The sequence below is a fragment of the Pezoporus wallicus genome, unplaced genomic scaffold (genome assembly GCF_028554395.1).
Source record: "Pezoporus wallicus isolate ANWC-B61680 ecotype Strahan unplaced genomic scaffold, APGP_CSIRO_Pwel_v1 contig_3488, whole genome shotgun sequence".
Taxonomy (NCBI): Eukaryota; Metazoa; Chordata; class Aves; order Psittaciformes; family Psittacidae; genus Pezoporus; species Pezoporus wallicus.
This window is the reverse complement of record NW_026635397.1, coordinates 461,339-483,343: the sequence shown is the minus strand read 5'-3', so window position 1 is coordinate 483,343 and position 22,005 is coordinate 461,339. Positions and strand designations below refer to the sequence as shown.

Genomic DNA, 22,005 nt, shown 5'->3' with positions numbered 1-22,005 from the left:
GGGTTTTCAGTTTTGTTCTGATCACCTCTTGCTTTGGGTTTCCAGATAAGTACAGATCTACTTGGCTAAATCAGTGATTTATATCGTCTTTGTTTTGCTTTCAGTGACTATAGGCTGGGTGCCAGAGTGGAAATCTGCATAGAACCTTTGCAAAAAGAAGAGAATTTGGGGTAAGATCTTCATCTACTTCTTTCTTACAGCACTGCATTTGAGATGAGACTTAACTGAGCAGCTTTGCTCTTAAATGCTGTCAGCATTGCAGCTCTCAGGCTGGGAGAAGACTTTGGAGCTTGTTTTCTGCTTTCCATAAAGAGAAAAGGAAGGCAGAAGGAAGTGAAAACTGGGAATTTTGGTTTCTGAAGGCATGACTTACTGGAATGATCTGTTTCCCCTTTCTGATGACAGCCCACATGAACTGCTGCTTCGAGTCCAGATGGGAGTACCAGGAGAGAGGGACTACTATGACTCCACAGATTTGGTGTGGGATATCTCCAAGGAATGCACAGCCTGGGCACTGAGGCAGAGAGTGGCTGCTCACTATTGTCTTCCTATAGAGAAAATTGAAATAGCCAAGTACTTCCCTGAAAGATTTGAGTGGCTGCCAATATCCAGCTGGGTAAGACCTTGGAATGGCAGAATCCAGCAGTGGTATGGGTGGGAGAAGTATGTGTTGGCTTGTGCTGCAGTTCTTGAGCTAACGTGTTAAAGCAGATTTCTGATGTAGGAATCTTCTGCTTTGATTTTCTTCAGACACAGAAAATCTCCAAGAGGAAAAGGAAGAAAAAGCTAGAGAGTTTACAGGCAGCACCGTACCACCTGAAGGATGGAGATGTCATTGGGGTGAAGGTAAATGAACTTGGCTTTCATTGTTTCACAAGGATTAGGTGCAAGTACTACTGCCATTGCTGTATCGTAACCTCTTCCTGAGTTTCATGCATCCTGCTACATCTCCATGGAAGTACTGGGATGCGAGTATGGACAAAACACTGTGTAGGTAGGAAAACTGTTGCTACTGGTGCTTTTTTGTCTTTTTCTCCTGTTCTTTAGCAACCTGATGAAAGTTTCATGCTTTTCCCTCTTAGATCTGGGTACTGGCATTAGAAGGCAGTACTCTAGAGGCTCTGGTGCAGCTCCCAGTGCAGGCAGTCACTTTCTAATCTACTCTTAAATCCTGTCCAAAAGAAACTGGATCTTTCTTTTTGCCCTCATTTTATTCACTATTGGGTTTTTTGTCAGCTCTGAGTAAAACCCAAGAACCCTTTAAAAATCATCTTGTAAATTGCAACCCGTTACCTTATCCAAAGAATTTTTACAGATCTGTTTAATTCTGTCCAAAAGAACTATGCAGTGGGATATAGTCTCTGAATAAGGCAAATTCACTGTTAAATGCAAAAACAGAGGAGTCAACAAACTGTTTTGCCTTGTTGTGTTTTTCCACTTAACTTAACTTGGAAGTGAATGGCTGTCACAGTTGTTAGGAGAAATGCTCTGAATACTCCCTCTGTAACTGAGCAACAGGTGGGAGATAGTTTTAAGCTTCAAACTTTTCATCTACCAAATCTTTTTCCACACCAGAACCTTCTCCTTGATGACACAAAGGACTTTAGCACACTGAGAGATGACATTGGGAAAGAGAAACAAAGGCAGCTTACATTAGAAAAGAAGAAAAGGTATTGAGTCCTGACATTTCTTCTTCATTAGAAACATCAATACTGTTCTTTGCTGCTTTTCAGCCTAGCTTCATACTTACATAAATTTTTAGGACAATGCTAGCTGGGTGCTCTTAGAGCATGCAATTCCACTGTTCCTCAAGGAAGTGGTGTTCAGGTAATTGAAACTCCTGGCTTTAAGTGCTGTGGTCCTACCCCTAGCCTTAGTTTGTTCTCCTGCAACACACTGAAATGTTTGATCATGCCCTTGGAGATGAAATATGAACTCCTTGGCTGCCTTGGCCCTGCAAGGGTGAGCTTGAAATGTCATTCTTACAGCTCCATGGAAATCATATTCTAGTCCAGGCTCATGCTGCTGTTGGAGCTAAGTAAGTCTTCACACTAATAGAATTCCAGACTGGCTTGGGTTGCAAAGGACCTTAAAGCTCATCCAGTCCCAACCCCCCCCATGGGCAGGGACACCTTCCACTAGAGCAGGTTGCTCCAAGCCCCTGTGTCCAACCTGGCTTTGAGCACTGCCAGGGCTGGGGCAGCCACAGCTTCTCTGGGCACCCTGTGCCAGCAGTGCCTCAGCACCCTCACAGGGAAGAACTTCTGCTTAAGAGCTCATCTCAGTCTCCCCTCTGGCAGGTTAAAGCCACTCCCTTGTCCTGTCCCTATAGTCCCTGATGAAAAGTGGAATAATACTCTACCAATAATGGGTATCTTGTTTTATCTCTCATTTCACTAGCCAGCAAGCTGAGCGCTTGCAGCACCTGGCTTTCTCTGAGGAAAAGCTCAACATGAAACACCGTAAACCAGAAGTGGCTCTTTCTATCAATGTGGGTGTTTTCAGATAGCAGCTGGAGATGATTTGCTCACCAGACCGTAGTACCCATGTACTTGACTGGGATGGAGTAACCTCGCCAGGAGCAGCCAGAGGCTGTGCTCCGAAGTGTCTTGAAGAATCACGGAGACAAAGTGGATTCAGGATAACACTGATTTTCTTCTAGTCTCTCCTGGGGAAGTTCTTTAGCATCCCTTTATTGATGTGGTACTTATTCTCAGGCTAGTTAAATGCACTTTATCCATGAGAAAATGGGTTAATATATTATAGAACCTTTTGGTAACTCTTTTGTAATCACCATTGTTTTTTTTTTAGTCAGAAGCTGATATCTTGTACCATCACTGCTGAGTTTGCTGAGGTTCTTAATGGAGTCAGAATCATCTCCTTTTACAGTTTTCCTTTGTTTTTTCCCATTTCTGGTCACTGAAGTTACTGGTGATACCAGGATTTGCTTTTATCTCTTAACCTGAGCCTGAAGTAGCTGAGTCAGGAATGAAGAAAATGTGGGAATCTCTGGGCAAAGGGTACAAAATTGGCTCAAAGAAGAGCAAGTTCAGAATCTGCAACCTGTAAGCCATGGAGTTTCTTTGTGGTATGGAACAGCAGTGTGCTGAGACTGAATTTTAAAGTTGCAGGGCTTTTTTGTTGACCATAAGCTTCGTTAACAAAGTATGGAAAAAAACGGTGGATCTGATGTTTGGTTTTATGTTGTTTTTTTTGTACTCTGGACAAAAGCTTAGTTTAGTTTCAATCTTCTTGAGAGGACTTTCTCTCATTTCTTCTATTTCCAATAGCTCTGATTTGTTCATATGGTGAATGTGAGGAAATGGAAATGTTACTGCTGGTGTCACAAAGCTGACTGACAGCCTCTGTAACAGGGGATGTACGTGGCTGATCACCCGCTGAATGCAGGATCAAAGGTTCTTAAGCATCAAGTAAAATGGTTATGGAATGCTTGTGAGATTGGATCTCAAGCTTGGGATGCCTGTAATTACCTGATGTGCTTGAGGCTGAGAATCAGGGTTTAGTAGAAGCTGATGTTTTGGTATCACTGTCAACACTCTTCTAGTGTTTACAACACTTGTGCAGTGGGAGAAGGGGACAGTTTAGTTTCCCCACTGCTTCAGCTCTAGGTTGGCTTTACTTGACTCTGCAACCCTAGTTCTTTGGGTGGATTTCCTGACTGAAGTGAGGACAGCAGTTGCTTTCCCCATCTTACTGTGCATCACCTTCCCTCTCACCAAGTGCTCTTGAGTCAGGCTTTACAGAAAGGTAAGCAAGAAAGATTTGTGTTTGCAGGTTGTCCCATTGCATTGCGCTTGCTTTGCTGCCACTTGAGTTCCTTGCTGGACTGCTGTGCTGAGCTCAACCTTCCCCACTACTTTTGAGTAACTCCAGTCTCTTGGAAGCACAACCTCTGGAGCGGTTTAAGTCGGGATTACAGGTGCTGAGGTTGGGATTTTAGTATGTGCCTTTGTTCAAGTGTAATGTAGCAGCTCCTGCACTGAACCAGTCTTGGGTTATTTCTAATGTTGGCTCAAAATGCATTGTCTTTTCTTTTTCTTTCCTTAAAATGATTGTGGGATGTTCCACAATGAGAAAGTTCCTTAAAAATGGGGGTGGGGAGAGGGAATACCTTTGTAAAGTGGAGTCGTTGTGATTCCACGGTTGATCATGGTTATATTCCAAAGCCTGGAAAAGCTTTCATCTCTATTTTTCAAGTGTTCTGCACAAAATAAAAAGCCATTTCTATATGTCTATTTGGTTTGTCTCTGTATGTCTCAGTGACACATGGTTCGAGAGTGGGGTGAATTGATTTCTAACCTAGGATGGGGCACAACCTTCACTGAGCTTTAATGTTTAAATCTATTCCCATGACATCATATGATCTCCGTGCAAGAAGTTTCCCCAAGTAGATTGGGGTTGTTCTGTGCCAAGACCTGGGTTCAGCTGGAGATTTGGGATTTTGGTGCAGATGAAATGGACTTTTAAGTATTAGTTTCAGAAAGTGCTCTAGCATTTACTTACTATGATTTCAACTCCTTGTTTGTGCACATGACATTAAATCTGGTCTGTCTTTCAAAGGAACTGCCCTAAATCAACCAGTGGAGCATGGCTCGGCATAGAGTGAGAAGCATGGATTGCTAAAGAATGGTTGTTGGTCTATAGTATGTGCTCCTGGTGCAGCACTTGTAAAAGAGCAAGTGTTCCACTCTGGGAATCCTACTATGGGAGAATTCTATGTTCTCTTTTCCTTGTAACTCATCCCAGTTTGCAGGAGGAGAAGGAGATGTGACAAAGCATCCACTGCTCACTTCAGTCCTCCCTCTGTGGTCATGGAGCAGAGCTGATGTATTCTGAAGGGCGTTGGGTGTACAAACACAAAGAGGGAAGAGGCATGTGGGGATGGAAGGAACTGGGAAGGAAAGAGCCAGGGGCTCTGCTTTGGGAATTTGTGCTGAACTTGCCTTGTAATTAAGGAATAAAATACTCAGCCCTTGTCATTCCTGAATCATAGAGACACAGATAGGAGTTGGAAGGCAGCTTAAAGCTCTTCCAGTTACACCCCCCTGCCACAGGCAGGGACACCTTCCACTGGAGGAGGTTGCTCCAAGCCCCTGTGTCCAACCTGGCCTTGAACACTGCCAGGGATGGGGCAGCCACAGCTTCTCTGGGCACCCTGTGCCAGTGCCTCAGCACCCTCACAGGGAAGAGCTCATCTCAACCTCACCTCTGGGAGGTTAAAGCCATTCCCCTTATCACCTGGGGATTGCTCCCCAGTGCCCTTCTGCCATCCCGTGGGCACAGACACTGCCTGTCCCTGCCCTGGTGTGCCCTGGGCTCCTCAGGCCATGCCTGGGGGTCCCTGGAGGGGAGAGCAGGAAAGCTGTTCCTGAACTGTCAGAGCTCTTCTGTGGCACCTTCCCCCTCAAGCACTGCCTGTTGGCAAGTGCTGTATGAGCCATAGGGCATGGAGAGGGGCATCTCCCATGGCAGTGTGAGGGGCTGTGGGGCTGCAGCAGGATGGAGGCGAAGGCCTCACTCCTGTTGCTAGGGCCGCTCTGTGCCTAGCAACGCCTGCCGTTGCTCTGCGCTTGCGCAGAGAGGCGCCCCGCGCCGCGGGGGAGGCCGGGAATGCTCGGGACCGGCCGCGGCGGTGGCGGCGCCGTCCCGCCGCCGCTATGAACGAGGCCGTGGTGCGGCTCACGCAGGAGTCCTTGGGCCGGGTGATCCGCAAGCCGCCGCTCACCGACCGGCTGCTCAGTAAGCCGCCCTTCCGCTACCTGCACGACGTGATCACCGAGGTGGGCCGCGCACCGGCCTGAGGGCCCGCCGCGCGGTTGCTAGGCAACACCGTGCCTGCCTGCACGGAGGCCGCCCCCTGGCGGGCCGGGGTTGGGCGGGGATACGGGAGGAAGAGGGGTCCCACAGGAGCTCGGGGCTGTGGGGGACCCCTCAGGGGCCATGGGCGCTTTAGGGGGGACCCCATAGGCCGTGGGAGCTCCAATGCCTGCAAGGGTGGACTCGGCACTTCCCCGGTGCTCTGGGACCTGTGTGGGACTATGCTTGGAGTAGGGAGTAAGTGTTGGGTGGGTTAGGCTAGTGAGTATGTATATATAAATATATGTATCTCTGTGTTATATGGAGGACGTGAAGTCAACAAGGGAGTAATGCAGAGCTGCTTTTCAAATGCATGTGCTGGTGTTTGTTTTGTGAGCTTCTTGCGTTCGTCAACTACCAAGGTTAGAGATGGACTTAAACGGGAAGGGAGGCCTGAGCCGTAAGCAAGGATTAAATCTTGTTGCAGAGGCACAGCAGAGCTCTGAACCTGCTCTAGTTCTGTCTCTAAAAGCAAGTAAAGCCAATGTATTTCCTATTGCCACACAAGCTCTTAACAGACTCATTCTCTTCTTTTTTGAAGGTAATTAGAGTGACAGGCTTTATGAAAGGACTTTACACGGATTTTGAGTTGAAATCAGATAACGTTAAGGTGGGTATGAAACTGCCTCATTTATTTAAGGTTAATGTTGGTATCCTTTGAAACTTGCCATTTTCGGCTTTCCTGTCTTCAGCATCAAGGGCTTGTCTATAGTTTGTGAAGACACTGGAGAAGGTGTTCTTGCCTGTTGGTTATATTATGCAGTGCATGGATGGGCACCTAGAGATGGATGTGATGCAGACAAGCTGTCGTGTGTAAAGAACTCTTTCTGGACAGTTTCAAAGCAGGGAGGGTTAATCTAGGACCAGATCTAGGTTTCCCAAATGCTATGGATGAAAAGAATCATTATGTAGCAAGATTGCCTTGAAGTAGTGAGGTGTTGATGGGAAGTCCCAAGCACCAGAAATCCATCAAACCCTTTCTAGAGTCTTGTGGTCTCTCAATGGAATATATGTCTTTATATTTATTGCTCTATGCGCCTGTGTATACACATACAGATAGATATATGGTGTATACATATAGGCAGTAAATATTCTTGCTTAACCTCTTACTACTTGCCAAGGCATTTGTCTGGTGCATGTATTCCACAATCGGTTTGTTACGATATATAAATAGCTAATTCCTGAAAGAGGATGTTAATGTTATTCCTGAAAACTGCACTTTTTTTTAAGCACAAGAGTGAATTTAGTCTCTGCTGCTCTTCTACTGTCTGCCTCTATGCTGAGTTGATGCTGAGTTTTCCAGCTATTGACTTGCTTTGAACCTTTGTTCACTTACTCATGGCACATATCGCAGTGTTTGTATGTTGCTAATTAGGTAGCTGCATCCCTTGGTGATTGTTTAACATAGCAACTCAAAGTATGAGGTCTGTGGGCCCAGCTTGTCATCCATGCAGCCAATTGCAGGGATGGTTTATGCACTTCTTAGAGCTAATTGTCAGTCTGAGATGTGTGTTTATTTCTGAGACTGTTCTTATTGTTGGTACTTACTCAGCAGATTGTTGTTTTGTTGGTACTGTCCCTATTGAAGCTTGTCGTGGGTTTTATGATGAAGAGCAGCTCAGTACTTTGTGGATGGAGAAAGCAAATTTCTTAGCAATTGCTGAGTAGGTCTTTGCTTGTATTTACTTCCCGTGATAGCTGTGAAGTTGCACCAATCTTGAGTATCTATCTGAGAGTTTTCTTACACAGTCCATGAAATGATGCTTTTCAAGAGTTCAGGCAGAGGAGAACCAACTACTGTAGTATGGGGGAAAACACCTCTGGGTTGTGTTCCTCTCTTAAAACACTGGTCAGGAGAAAGACTTTGCTCCCATAGGCTGCTTCCTTGTGTCAGTTAGAGACCAAAACTGCCCACAGAGAGCCAGAGCCTGAAAGCAGCAGCCAGAGTCCATGATTTGAGTAGCCGTATGTATTTTTATGTGAGGTTGAGCTGCTTTATGTAACACCAGGGAATGATGCTCTGGGGTGTGAACATCTGGCAGGAGATGCACAGACTTGGAATGGGCAGGATACTTTCAGAAAGCAAGATCAGGCTTGTACCCATCGTGACATACTCCAAAGTGCTGTAGCCCACACACAATTTGCTTGTGGGCTGGGAAGAACGGGCAGGTCCTCTTTGTAAGTTGTCTGTGTTGTTGCAGATCACAGGGTATGGAGAAGGAATTTAGAAAAGACTAAAGCGCATGGTTCAGCCTCTGTGGCTGCTAGGGCTGGTTCATGCTTTCAACATCCCATTATGTGCTACACAGCAACACATGCATGCAGCAACCATCTTTGTTTCTAGTTTCAACTCCCTCTTTCACCTGGACATAGCAGTGGGGTCCTGAAGTACCCTCTGCTTCTTCTGTGCTTTAGTGTCTCCACTGTTGGGGATAACATGTTCTGCTTGGGTTGCTGGCCTCCTCCTCCTGCATAGAAACATGCAGGAGGCAGGCTGACAGCATCCCATGAGCCAAATCTAGGCTGGAGAGCATGCACATGGACTTCAGTGAGTTCTAGTTTGCTTTAGGGATGTATAGTCATGACAGTTAATTGGAGGGAGATGTAAAGAGAATTTAAAGCATGAGGATTCCTTAATGTTTGGTTTAGGGTATTGGCCTGTCTCCTTCCCTAAATTAATAGACTGCATATGTCCTTGGGAGGGCGGGTGACTATTTTAACAGAGGAGGTTGCAGCATTTCCTCCCTTCCCTTTCTAATGTTTGAAGGAAGGGAGCACTTGTGAGGGTGATGTGTCCCTGAGGTTAATGCTGACAATCTGAAAATCCCAGCTATGTGGCAGTTGTTTGTTTTAATCCATTTGGAAGAGTCACAAGACGGGAAGTACCCTGCCTCTGGAGACTGTCTTCCCATGCCTTTAACTATCGTGCATGTGCTTTCAGCAGAACCCAACTCTTCTTTACAGAGAGTGGCTCTGGGACCTCAGATACCACGAGTGGCTTTAGTAAGCTCCAGATGACACTTTCAGCCTGGAGAAGCTGTGTGGAGATGTCAGGGCAGCTTCCAGCGTCTGAAGGAGGTTACAAGTATGCAGGGACTCTTCATCAGGGACTGAAGTGATAGGACAAGGGGTGATGGGTTCAGACTGAGACAGGGCGAGTTCAGGTTGGATCTTAGGTAGAAGATCTTACCCTGTGAGGGTGCTGAGGCGCTGGCACAGGGTGCCCAGAGAAGCTGTGGCTGCCCCATCCCTGGCAGTGTTCAAGGCCAGGTTGGACACAGGGGCTTGGAGCAACCTGCTCTAGTGGAAGGGGTCCCTGCCTGTGGCATGGGGTTTGGAACTGGGTGGGCTTTAAGTTCCCTTCCAACCCAAACCAGTCAGTGATTCTATGATTCTGTGACACTTATTACGTGTCACAGAAGTAGATGGTGCTACCTGATGGCTTGTAGAACATGTTGGCCTTCCTCAGCTGAGGTGTCTGTATTGGTATGTCTGTCAAATTTGACCCAGTTTGTTGTGGATCTGTGTACCTGATATACTCAGACAGGAAGTGTGGTGCAAGGTCAGGTGTTTTACTGAGTAATTACAATTGTTCCTTTTTTGAATGAACTGCAGTGGCAGTGGCTGCTTTACAGGTATCAGTTTGAATGAGGTAGTTAGTAGGCATCTGTTCAAAAGCACATAAACCCCCCTGTACAGAGTTGTTCTTATATGGGATTACTTTTTAACAGGTTAGTACAATACTTCCTTTATCTCCACTCATGAGTGTAAGGGATGAGTGAGTAACTGCTGGACTGTGCTGGTAAATATTCCTTGATTTTCATTATGTTTTATTACAAAACCCTTTTTTCTTTTCCCTGTGATGAGTATTCTACAGCTGCAGAGACTTTCCAGCCTGATTTCATCTTTGGGGCCAGGAACCCTCCCATACAGTTTTACTTGGTGGGGGTGTGTTTATTTTACTTCTGATTTTGCCTGATCACTAGAAGACATCATCTCTACTGAAGAGCGCTTGGGGGAAGTTGTTTGTAAAGTGTAATCATCAAACTAAAACACATCTGGTCATTGTGGAGATAAAAGGATGTGCCTGTGTCCCTTTCCCACTGCCTTTTGTATGTTTTCTTTACTCGCTATTAAGTCCGGTTTGTAAAGTATGTGTACAAGCATCTGAGTCCCTCAGTTTAGACTCTTATAAGTCCTGTAACTTTGGGCTTTCTGTAGGGAAAAATACTCAGGGCAAGAGCTGTCCTTCTGAGCAATATAGGCTGTAACAGTCCTCTTAAAACTCTTCAGTGATTCTTTTACAACCAGTTCTTAATCTGTATCTTTTTTAACATGTAGTGCTTGAAACTAGGTTGCCAGCGGTCTTAGAGCAGTCTTCAAATGCACTGGAGCTGAATGATGAACGCGTCAGGAAGAGAAAGTTATACTTCCAATTTGGATATTCCTATTCAATGTTCAGCCATTATCAATGCTGTCATCTGTTAATCAGAAATAAATAACTAACTATAAATCAAGGGAAGGCCTCTTTCCTGACCTTACAAACCAAGTAGTGCTCCTGTTGCATGGGTGTAAACTTAAACAGGGGAAGTTCAGGTTGGGTCTAAGGAAGAAGCTCCTCCCTGTGAGGGTGCTGAGGCGCTGGCAGAGGGTGCCCAGAGAAGCTGTTGCTGCCCCATCCCTGGCAGTGTTCAAGGCCAGGTTGGACACAGGGGCTTGGAGCAACCTGCTCTAGTGGAGGGGGTCCCTGCCTGTGGCAGGGGGTTGGAGCTGGATGAACTTTAAGGTCCCTTCCAACCCAAATCAGGCAGTGATTCTATGATTCTATGAACTCTTCCTCCCACCTAAGATTTTTTAGTCTTTAGGTGATGCATGGAAATATTTTGGAGTCTCAGTATTCTTTCTGAATTTCTCCCTTACCAGGATAAAGATGCCAAAATCAGCTTCCTTCAGAAGGCAATTGATGCTGTTGTGATGGTTACAGGAGAGCCACTGTCAGTGAAACCAGCGCGTGTTGTGGCTGGGCATGAACCTGAGAAAACCAATGAATTTCTTCAGGCAATTGGGAAGTGTTGCTTAAATAAGGTATGATCTCACTGGGTTTATGTTACACATGTAGTGTTATCTTCTCAGAGGTTATTTGTAACAGAGTTTATTGACACTTATCTGCTAGTGGATAACCTGCTCTAGTGGAAGGTGTGCCTGACCGTGGCAGGGGTTTGGAACCGGATGAGCTTGAAGGTCCCTTCCAACCCAAACCATTCCATGATTCGATGATATCATTACACAAAATAAATGGTGGGTTAATACTTATAACAACAGATAGGTAGGATATGATCTTAGCAGAGCCTGAGCCAGGTACCCACACAAACACAGTCTGGATATTGTAGTGCTTTTAATGGTGTATACATTTTTCCATTTTTCAACTGATTCCTTGATCATTTAATAACATTTATTAGCTTTGAAGAATAATACAAAGAGTCAGACATATTAATTCTATGACTAGATGCTGCCACCTTTGACTTTAGCTTCTTTAAAATTGTAGTCAAATCTCTGATTCATGTAATGAAAGTGATTTTCTATGTGCTGTATCTTTTTGATTGATCGGTTGGGTTGGTTTGAAGATGGGAATGCAGCAGAAGAGAATTGCTTGAAATGAGGAAGGCTGAAATTCATTAACATATGCAGAGAGACTGGATGAGTTTGAAAATGTCTTTGATGGAACGGTTTTGTAGACTGGTGTGATAAGAATCAATATCCAGGGGATGAAACCTAAGTTCCATGTGCATTGTGGCAAAGACTTCCTTCAAGTCTTTAGCTTAAGACTCTTAGTGCTGAGCTGGGAGTTAGTTCAGGTGCAGAAGTGAGTGTCCAAATATGAAACCCCACCAAAATTCAGAGGTTTGCATTTACAAACCAGAGGAGAATCAGGAGTCGACCCCCAGGGTAAGATCAGGTTTAGTTTTCTTCAGGAAGGAGAATGCCCAGGCAGTGGGATGATGATTTTTTCCCACTTTTTTGGTTAATGCAGTCAAAGTCTTTGCCACTTGGGCACGAAACCTTGTCTTTCTGTCTGAATGATGTGATTAATAGTAGCTTGTCTTCTTAATACATGATCTAGATGCTTTTTAACCACTGTAACTGCAGCTTATTGAAAGTGATTCTTAATGTAGCTTTGTTTTCTTTAGTGACTGTTGCTGCTTGAACAAGTATGAGATGAAAGTGGAGTGACCCAAGAGTGGATGTAGATAGAACATAGTGTGGTTTTAAGAATGATTAAGCAATGCAGCAGTCATGGTTTAAGGATTTGACAGTCATTTACTTTCCCGTTTTGAAAACTACTTCAGTTCTTGCAATGAGGATGCCTATTGTGTTAAAATACCTAAAAATCACAACGTATTTAGGTAGCTCTGGTTTATACAATCACATTATTACAAGACTTACAAAGAGGTGTTTGACAGAAGAGCATTATTTCTGCTCTTTTGGAAACAATCTGTCACAGGTCTAAGATGAGCTTTCTTTATAAAAAGCAACACAAAAGCAAAGGAGAAACCACCCCAAACCACCCCCAAGTCATGTTGATTACAGAGTTAGGGAGAAAGGAGATATTTAATGAGATTATTTACTCATATATACTCCATCCCTGGCAGTGTTCAGGGCCAGGCTGGACAAAGCCTTGGGTGAAATGGTCTAGTGTGAGGCATCCCTGCCTATGACCTTAGATGATCTGAAGGTCCTTCCCAACCCAAACCAGTCTGGGATTCTCTGGGATTCTATGATTTGAATGATGATTTTTTATTCCTTGCAGCTGTCCAGTGATGCTGCTGTTAAAAGGATCTTAGCTGGAGAAAAAGCTGATGCTAAAGAGAAACCTCCCACCTCTAAGTCTCGAGAGAAAGAAAGCAGAGAATCCAAATCAGAGGTGCGAAAGAGCCATAGAGATAAAGAGGTAGGATTTGGCAAGTGTTGTGGGGGACAGTGGCTGCCATTGTTTGTGTCTTGTTGGGTTTTTAGTTTGTGGTTTTTGTGTAAAGTAACTGTGTGATAGAGTTGCCATATGTATGAATTAATGTGCAGTTTTCCTTTCTTTTTAGAGTAGAGGAGGTTCTGAAATTAAAGACAGAAGCTCAAGTGGAGGCAGAAGAGCCAAAGGAGACTTGAAAGAGAGTGAAGGAAGGGAAAAGGAAAGCAATAAGCATAAGGATAATGAAGACAGACACAAAGACCATGAAAGAGACACGTTTAAGGAAGGAGAAAAACAAGAAAGGGAAAGAAGCAGAACAACCAAGAAAGGAAGAGAAACAGAAAAACACAGGAGCAGAGGAGACATAGAACAAGAAGATGAACTCAAGCATGATAAAGGACAGGAAAGAGAGAAAAAATATGAAGGAGCAAGAGAAAAGGACACACTGAAAGGAAGAGACAAAGATAAGGCTAGGGACAGAGAACGGGAGAAAGACAGAGAGAGAGGGAAAGATCGGGAAAGGGATAGAAAAAGGGACAGAGAAAAAGATGTAGAGCGCTTAAGAGAACATGGAAATGATAAAGCAGAGAAAAAGGTAATTGAAATCTGATTTCAGAGAGGAACATTTTGCACGCTGTGCTAGAGGCTGAATGTTTGTTCTGCTGACCTGGCATGTACTTTATTGAAGAGAAATTACTGTCATGAGATGAAAGTTTCAGTGTGGATTTCATCTGGTCAGAGTGTGACTGAGGTCATGGGTAACTTCATGTATCTCTCCTGATATGTCTCGCCTCCAGCCATCAGCCTCATCTGACTTTGCTTTTTGAACCTCTGAGAAGCAGTTTCTATTCTGAGCTCTGCATGACTGAATTCTTCTGATCACATTAGGTTATGTTTGGCAGAGAGTGGTGGTAGCAACTATTGCTATGTACTTATATCCTCACATGTCTTCCCTTCAATGTATATTGCTCTTGCAGCTTTTAGGGAAGGTGAGGATGAAGAGATTTCCTTTGGGCCGTAAGTAGTCTCACTTTGAGCTTACTTCCTCTGGAGCAGGACAGGATGGAGTTGCATATCTGTATTACTTTTCTGGCTTTCTAAATTAAGCTGCTGGCTTCCAGCCATCTAAATTCTTGCAAGGGTTTTCTGTTTGCACTGGACTCTGCATATCATCATATCATGCATATCTCTGGACTCTGCTACATCTCTGAAAAGGAATACATCCACCACTTCCCCATACTTCAGGCCTTCTCAGTGTAAAGTCCTAGATGGCCTGGAGCTATCTCTTCATTGCCTTTTGTTTTGTTCTTTCTTCTTCTGTCTTTCTCCTCTAAATACTCTCGATTCTCCTTTTCTGGTGTGTTACATGCTGGTTCATTCCTGGTATTACTCAGAGAACAAGGTTGTTTGAGAGAGCTGTGCTTTTTCAGCCTGGAGGAGAGAAGGCTTCAGGGAGAGTTTAGAGCTCCCAGTGCCTAAAGGGGCTACAAGAAACATGGAGAGGGCCTGTAGGGCAGGACAAGGGGAATGGCTTTAACCTGCCAGAGAGAGACGATTGAGATGAACTGGCGCAGAGTGCCTAGAGAAGCTGTGGCTGCCCCATCCCTGGCAGTGTTCAAGGCCAGGCTCTACACAGGGGCTTGGAGCAACCTGCTCTAGTGGAAGGTGTCCCTGCCTGTAGCAGGGTTTGGAACTGGAGGAGCTTTAATGTCCCTTCCAACTCAAACCAGTCTGGGATTCTGTGCAGGCAAGCAAGGTAAAGAGGGCAGGTAGATGGATAAGATACCTCGATGCACGTTGTAATCTGCTCAGTTCTACTCTATGCTCATTTCCCTTTTCACTTTATCCAGGTAAGCAGCTAGCTCCTCAGCATGCTGGATCTAAACCAGTTGCTTTCTTTTCAGTCTGCAGATGCTGAGGAATCCACACATAGAAAACCACAGAGGCCAACTGAAGACGGCACGTGCCAACTTGAGGTTAGTAGTGGGTAACATCTGGGAAGCTGAATATTAGAAGTGTTGCATTTTAGTATGGTTTGGGACTCTGCTTCAAAGGAAAGTAGGGTTGAAAGGTACATGGGAACTTTTAGGGCTGTAAAATAGATGCTTGTCTGTTTATTTGGGTAGGGTTTTATGCTTTCTTTGTTCATTCAAAGCTTTCTGTTTATTCCACTGAATCTTCCCTGGAAAGCTGTCATATTATTTGGGAGGTTTTTTGAACTTTAATAGAAATGAGTCTTTTGGAAAGCAAGTGAGTCCAGTGTTGCATCTGAGCATGTGTTTTGCAGCTGGATGATGGCAGGACAGAAGAGCAACTCAGTGATTGCCTCTGAACAGTAGCTGTTGCTCGTGATACCATTGCATCTGCATCTGCTGCTTCTTCCTGACCTGAGGCACTTTGAGGAGTTACAGAACCATATGGCTAAATGTTTAAAGAGTGAGACTCCAGTAAACTAACTTGAAGCAGCTCAGGCTAGGCTAAAACAGGCAGGATTCCAAGTCTAGCAGGAGTCTCTGTTGAGAGTCTATGGGCCACTGACATCATTGTGTCTTCTGCATGAGATGACAAATTTATTGCTATTATTTGACTGAAATCCAAGGCAACTTCTGAAATTCTTGGCACTTGGAGTGAGAGCTTATAAAATACTTTTTAGCCTGAAGCAAATGTTCCTGGCCAAGTTCAACTTCCTGCAAACTGGGTCTGTAATGGAAATACTGAGCCTCATCCCAAACTCTCGTCGTGATCTTGGGCACCACAATAATACACTGGGGCAGTAAAGTTTCATTTCCCCTCTTAAGTGCTTTTGGGAGTGATTCCAAGGCATGTGGGTTTATTACCTTAGATATAGATGACCTGCTATCCTCTACTTGCTTGTGTAACAGTAAATGCTGCTTAGTTTTTAGGTGATGAAAACACACACTTTAGACCAGTGGGTGACAAATGGTCATCATCTGAAGACTGTGGAAGAGAGAAGTGAAATGAAAATGCCCCCAGTGAATTTTTAGAGCTAGAGATCTAAGATAGCTGCACCAAGTGATTTAGAGGCAATTCCAGCATGCAATAAGTGGAAGGTGCATCTAATGGACTGGAGTTGATCTTCCTGTCCTTACAGTAGTTTCACAGTGGGGTAATGCCTTTATTTCCAGGGATTTACTCTGATTTAAACTACTGGAACTCCATTTAAGAAACATGGCAGTGAACCAAGTGTATTAAAAAGTGAAAAATTTTATGTCTTTATGCACATGAGAAGTATTGACTTGTGTTTTGCAGCCTCTGCTGCATAATTAATTACACTTCAACATCTGTCTTTAGCTTTTTGTAAGTAGAATACAAGTGAAACCATTTGAAGGTGCTGAGGCACTGGCACAGGGTGCCCAGAGGAGCTGTGGCTGCCCCATCCCTGGCAATGTTCAAGGCCAGGTTGGACACGGGCTTGGAGCAACCTGATCTAATGGAAGGTGTCCCTGCCTGTGGCAGGGGATTGGAAGTGGATGAGCTTTAAGGTCCCTTACAAACTAAATCATTCTATGATTCTATATTAGGAGTCTTAATAACTTTCCATCTCTGTTCATGTAAGTCTTACATTTTCTTACTGCTGATAATCAGAAGCCAGCTTTAAGATGATACTGAAATATTGACATTGATTTCAATGTATTTTTCTGGTACTGCAGAAACTGTGTATGCTACCCACCATGTCGTAGTCTCACATGAATATCTATAATTATCTGGAAGTAAAAGCGAGCAAGTCTAAGTCTGAATTGAGACATTTGGCTGCCACGTGGCAATCAGAAGACTATTTGCTGCTTCTAGGCTAGCTGTTGTCTGCCACACTGTGGTCAGCTTGGGTTGTGTTCTGTGAGCTCTCAGTCCACGTCAGGTAAAAGTCATGTTTAAAACAAACACTTCATAGCATGACTTATTAACTTTCTCAATAATAAAGAGACCTTTAGCTTTTGACAAAAGATGACCGGGATCATAGAGTTTCTGAGCTGTTTAGATGAAAGTGGCTGCAGAACAGGTATGTCATTTACCCCTAAGGCCAAACATGTTGGAAAGGTCTCTTCCATTTTACAGATGGCAGTTGAGCCTCTTGGCTAAAGCCTTTTGTAATATCCTGTCACTTTTGGCCACTTCCAGAATGACTTTATTTTTGCCCTACAAACTGTATTGCTCTGGAACCGGTCATTTGAATCAGCCTCGAAGTCATATCTAATGAACTTCTGTTTCTGTTGGAACTCGACTGGATAATGAAACAAGTACTGAGTGAAAACCAGACAGAAGCAGGAGAGAGAGCCATTGCACAGAAATCTGCTGGCCGTGACTCAGTTTTGTTCTAGTGCTGTGAATGACCCTCTCTTTTTGGTGTCAGTTGTTTCTAGCTGGCCCCTACTGTAGAAATCCATCCTTCAAACTTAGAGTTTAAAAAGCAGGATCTTTCCAATAGTGCTTTTTGGGTTGGAAAGATTTGAATTAGCAGCAGCTGCCACCAAGAGAACACCATCTTGTGAGGAAGAGACAGTTGATGGCTATTTTTCCAATCACCACAGCAGTTAGATTGACTTGAGCAAGTAGAGCTCTTTCCTTGTTGCTGTTGCACATGAATAAATTCTGCCTGTTCAGAATGATGTCCAGTTTAGGAGTAAATACTGGAAATACAGAGAGTTTGAAGGAAGGAGCAAAGAAGGTCCTTGAGGGATACAAAACTGATAGTAAAAGCAGAGTAAAAAGTCTCCTCAGCTCCTGTCCCTGAGCTGCTGCTCACATGCTGGGGGTGCAGCCCAGCACACGGGGGGAGTTCTGGGCCCAAACACACACTGAAGTTGGGTCATGGGGAGCTTCTCCTCACCCAACACCCCCAAGTCCATGTCCTCAGGGCTGCTGTCAATACTGAGAGTGAGCAGTAATGAGTTATCCCCCTTCCTTTCTTGAGTGGGGAGTGTTTTTTCTGCCTTTGTACATGGAGTGCATGTGGCTGGAAGAAGTGTAACAGACATGTACAGAATTGTTTGTGAGAGCAGTATAAAATCACTGATAGAAACTGTTCATTGCATCTTTTCATGGATGTAGAGGTTGGTTGTTGCATGGAAAGGAGGAAGAGTTAATGTCTTCTCAAAGCATACTGCTCTTCTTGACCTGCTGCAACATTAGAAATCATGGTTTGCTCATGTCTCAAAATGAAAGTCAACCTTTTTAGAGGTTAAGAGTGAGGGAAAAACAGCAGATTGGAGGCTTTACAGCAGGCTCCTGTATCCTCTCCAAATAGGAATGTAATTACTTGATTGAGGATGTGTGCATACATCCACCTAGGATTCCACTCCAGTATATGATTTCCAGGATGGTGTGAGATGAAGTGTAAGATTTCTTACTCTCCACTGACTGCTTTTCAAAGTCTTGGAGCCTATGAATTTGTAAGAAAAAAGAATGACCTCTTTTATCGCCCTTTGGAAAGACTCAACCCATAAATATGGCAGGATTTATGTTTTTGTGTGCTACCATAGTGATCAGGTTTTAGCTTGTACTTTGCCCCTGTTGCCAGCGTGCACATGTGGCTCTACATTAATGTTCAGCACTGTTTGTAGTCACTACCTGACATAAATAAATGACTAAATCCACTCCTGCAGAAGCTTCATCACCTATTCTCAACTCCTTCCCCACCTGTGCTAATAATTACATCACCCAAAGAGCTGCTGAAGCTTGAATGTGACAGATGTGGCCTGCAGGCCCATAGAGCCGCATGCTGCTGGGATGTAAGCTTTACTTCTGCTTGCGTAGTGTTGTGATTGTGAAAGCTGGTAGTAATTAAGATGAAGTACGATTAAGATTAACGACTTCAGTATTAGCTTGATGTTTTGGACTTCTGTTTTGCTTTGCAATGTACCACTAGTTCCTCAAGAGTGAAACAAAAATAGTGGTAGCTCTGGTGTGGGTTAAGTAATGATTTTAAAAGCCAGTTAAGACAGTGTAAGTGAAAACTAGTTTCTGTCAAAGCAGGACCATGGCCGTGCAGCTAGATTTTGCTGAAGTGTGGGATGTAGGGCTTGCTTTTGCCTGATTGACTGCCTGGAATTTTGAGCATGGAGGTAAAGGAGATGTAGTTTCTAAAGGACCTGAACTAACTGTTGAAGCTGACTCTTGCATAGGCTGCTCACTTGTCTATAAAGCACCTCCAAAGAGTTCGCCTTCTCCACATTTCCCATTATCCTATATGCAAGATAGTATGGAAGACAAATGTAATTTATCATTTCTCTTTTACAGAAGTGGAACATAGAACCATAGAATGGCTTTGGTTGGAAAGGACCTTAAAGCTCATCCAGCTCCAGCCCCCTAACACGAGGCAGGGGCACCTTCCACTAGAGCAGGTTACTCCAAGCCCTGTCCAGCCTGGCCTTGATCATTTATGTAGAAATGGAAGAATTTGCAGTTCTCATTTCTGCTACGGACATTATCAGCAGGGCTGGAAATAAATCTTGGATGCAAACTGCTTGGCCTATCAATTCACACGAACTACAAAAAGCAGATAAGGAGGAAATCCCATGAGGTGCTAAACCTCATGGGATTTTGAATAGGGTGCAGGGTGTGTTCTGGGGATAGAAAGTGCAGAAACAGAATGATGGCATTTTATAAATCACTTGTACTTTGTTGTGTACAGAGGTGTTTGCTTCCACTGTAGCAATGAATGTTGCTAATGAAATCAGGGAGTTAGGCAAAAGGACAGGAAAGGCTGGTTCAGCCTGGAGAAGAGAAGGCTCCTTAAGGGGAGACCTTAGAGCAGCTCCAGTGCCTAAAGGGGCTACAAGAAACCTGGAGAGGGGCTTTGGACAAGGGCCTGAAGGGACAGGACAAGGGGAATGGCTTTAAGGTGCCAGAGGGGAGACTGAGATGAGCTCTTAGGCAGAAGTTCTTCCCTGTGAGGGTGCTGAGGCGCTGGCACAGGGTGCCCAGAGAAGCTGTGGCTGCCCTATCCCTGGCAGTGTTCAAGGTCAGGTTGGACACAGGGGCTTGGAGCAACCTGCTCTAGTGGAAGGTGTCCCTGCCTGTGGCAGGGGCTTGGAACTGGGTGAGCTTTAAGGTCCCTTCCAACACAAACCAGTCTGGGATTCTATGGAAGTTATTAGAAGCATGAATGGCTTGCTGAAAGTTACTGGTTTGTTAGTATATGCAGTACACATAAACAGAAGTCTGCCTCTTCTGCTAGCCAGGATTGGTGTAAGGAGGTGGACTCCTTCCTAGCCTGATCTCGTATCCAGGACTTTTGTTGGGCTGGCAGGAGTCCTCCTTTACACCTTATACCTTCCCTGCAGGCATTTGGGCCCCAGCTGTGTTTCAGGTAGGGTGAGTAGTAAATCTGCATCACAGCCTGCCTGTAGTAATGGACCTGCCCCTCTGCCTGCATTTGCTGTGATGATGTTTTGAGCCTTTTTGTAGGGCAAGCGCTCTAGCTACCTTTAGCCTCTGGTGCTACCTGTGCATGGGCTCAGTTCTTCCTTTGCACACAAAGGGCATTGCAGTCCAGGTGGCCTTGTCTCTTGGAACTGGTTTTGATCTCATCTCACAAGAGGCAGTGACTTAAGCACATCTTTTTTTTTCACCCTCCAGGCAAGTGGACTTGCTGATTTAACTTGCTCCTTTCCATGGCTGCCTGACTATTGACATGTGTAACATGCAGAAAGTATTGTCAGTCAGGTGTTCTTCATTTCAGGCATAGAAATCATAGAATGGTTCAGGTTGGAATGGACCTTAAAGATCCATCTGGTTTAACCTTCCTGCTATGCAAAGAAAACAGAATAATCCTTGTGTGTGCTTGCTTGCTTTCATTTCCTGGCCTCTGAATCATTTTCGAGTAAGGTCAGAGGCCTCAGAAGTGGCCTGAATGTTGATCCAGTTTGATGTTTTCCACTTTGGAACTCTTCTCCTTCTTGCTGCACTGGTTACACTTTCAGATCATCTACTGCTTCTCTGCTGGGCTTTCCTGCAAGCCCCATTTCTTCTTTTGTCCAGGGAAGTTACCACTTGAGTAGAGGACTATGCAGGTCTGATGGCACAGGTTTTTAGTCTTTTCTTCTATTCTGAAATGGAATTTCTCAAAGAGGAGCTGTGTATCTGATGTAGCTGAATCATACAAGTGACTGTAAGCATCTTACTTGTTTTGTAGCTCACTGGTAGCTAAGCATTCTATCCCGAGATGAGCAATGGTGTCACAGATGCTCTACAGATTTCACAAGATTGCTCTGCCTTGGATACTCTTAGTATTACATTTGGGAATTGTCTTTACAATAATGAAATCTAATCATATTGGTTTATGTAAAAGGAAATAGCATGTATCCAGGAAAACACCTGCAGACTGAGGAAAATAGACTGGAAGTAATCTTATATAGGTCAGTTTCATGAGTAGTTTCTATGTATGATACATATAGATAAAAAAGCAACACATGTAAGTGGATTTATGTTAAAAAAAGATCTCTTTATGGATAATTATATAAATTTGTGGGCTTTTATTTTTTAAAGAATGAAAATTCTTCAGGAATCTCAAGGCAGCCTTCAACAAAAGGAGCAAGGCAACACGCCAGACCCAGAGGAGAAGGTAACTAGAGGGAGGATATTATCTCTATTAAATATGCTGGAGGTTTATTGAATAGGAATAGCAGAAATACTCAACTATCCATGTTTTTTATTTTCAGTTCTTGTTTTATACTCCCATTCTGCATTTATGAAGCCAACAGGCAACTTTTTCTGCATGGGTTTGATAGAGAGTGGTGCTGGGTTCCCTTTGCTCACATTCCTCATGCACGATTGCAGATATAAATTCAGCCTGCTGTTGATATTCCTTGTGTTGTCTCAAAGCGCCCTTTTTTCAGTTGGTCTTTTAGTTTCACAAGAGCTCTTTCTTTGCTTAAGAATCTAGCAAATTTAGACAAATTTGCCTTGCAAAACTTGGGCTTGTTTTGGTTTTCCTATCACTGGGGATTAGTGGACAGTATGTCCCAAGTTAATACAATTATTGTAAGTTACCTTTACATAAAGTCATGTGGAAAGGTTTGTTCAATGTATAGAGCAGAGCAGCGTTCAGCACAATATTTTTGTTTCAGTAAGACTTAAGGTATGTTTTAAAGGTATTTTAGTAAGGTGAAAGAGGTTTGTGAGGCAAAATATGCTTTCCTATAGGG

General features: G+C 44.1%; 2 protein-coding genes and 1 long non-coding RNA gene across 7 annotated transcripts in view; all 3 read left to right on the top strand.

The window, feature by feature from the left end:
- USP40 (ubiquitin specific peptidase 40) overlaps positions 1-3,221 on the top strand; it is a 34,501-nt gene extending 31,280 nt beyond the window's left edge. For all 5 annotated transcript variants that reach the window (XM_057422154.1, XM_057422133.1, XM_057422144.1 and 2 more), the window contains 5 exons: positions 105-170; positions 406-616; positions 751-846; positions 1,576-1,670; positions 2,401-3,221. In XM_057422154.1, coding sequence (XP_057278137.1) covers positions 105-170; positions 406-616; positions 751-846; positions 1,576-1,670; positions 2,401-2,509 — 577 coding nt within the window. In that variant the 3' untranslated portion in view covers positions 2,510-3,221. The remainder of the gene's footprint in view (positions 1-104; positions 171-405; positions 617-750; positions 847-1,575; positions 1,671-2,400) is intronic.
- A 2,427-nt stretch (positions 3,222-5,648) lies between these two features.
- The window catches only part of TRAF3IP1 (TRAF3 interacting protein 1), a 39,262-nt gene continuing 22,905 nt past the window's right edge, over positions 5,649-22,005 (top strand). The window contains exons 1-7 of the mRNA XM_057422191.1: positions 5,649-5,801; positions 6,419-6,487; positions 10,801-10,962; positions 12,686-12,826; positions 12,972-13,436; positions 14,746-14,817; positions 21,347-21,422. Of these exons, the coding sequence (XP_057278174.1) occupies positions 5,679-5,801; positions 6,419-6,487; positions 10,801-10,962; positions 12,686-12,826; positions 12,972-13,436; positions 14,746-14,817; positions 21,347-21,422 (1,108 nt within the window). The 5' untranslated portion in view covers positions 5,649-5,678. The remainder of the gene's footprint in view (positions 5,802-6,418; positions 6,488-10,800; positions 10,963-12,685; positions 12,827-12,971; positions 13,437-14,745; positions 14,818-21,346; positions 21,423-22,005) is intronic.
- On the top strand, positions 14,822-15,926 carry LOC130606153 (uncharacterized). The gene is made up of 2 exons (XR_008973879.1): positions 14,822-15,277; positions 15,738-15,926. It is a non-coding gene; the product is annotated as an uncharacterized LOC130606153 (long non-coding RNA).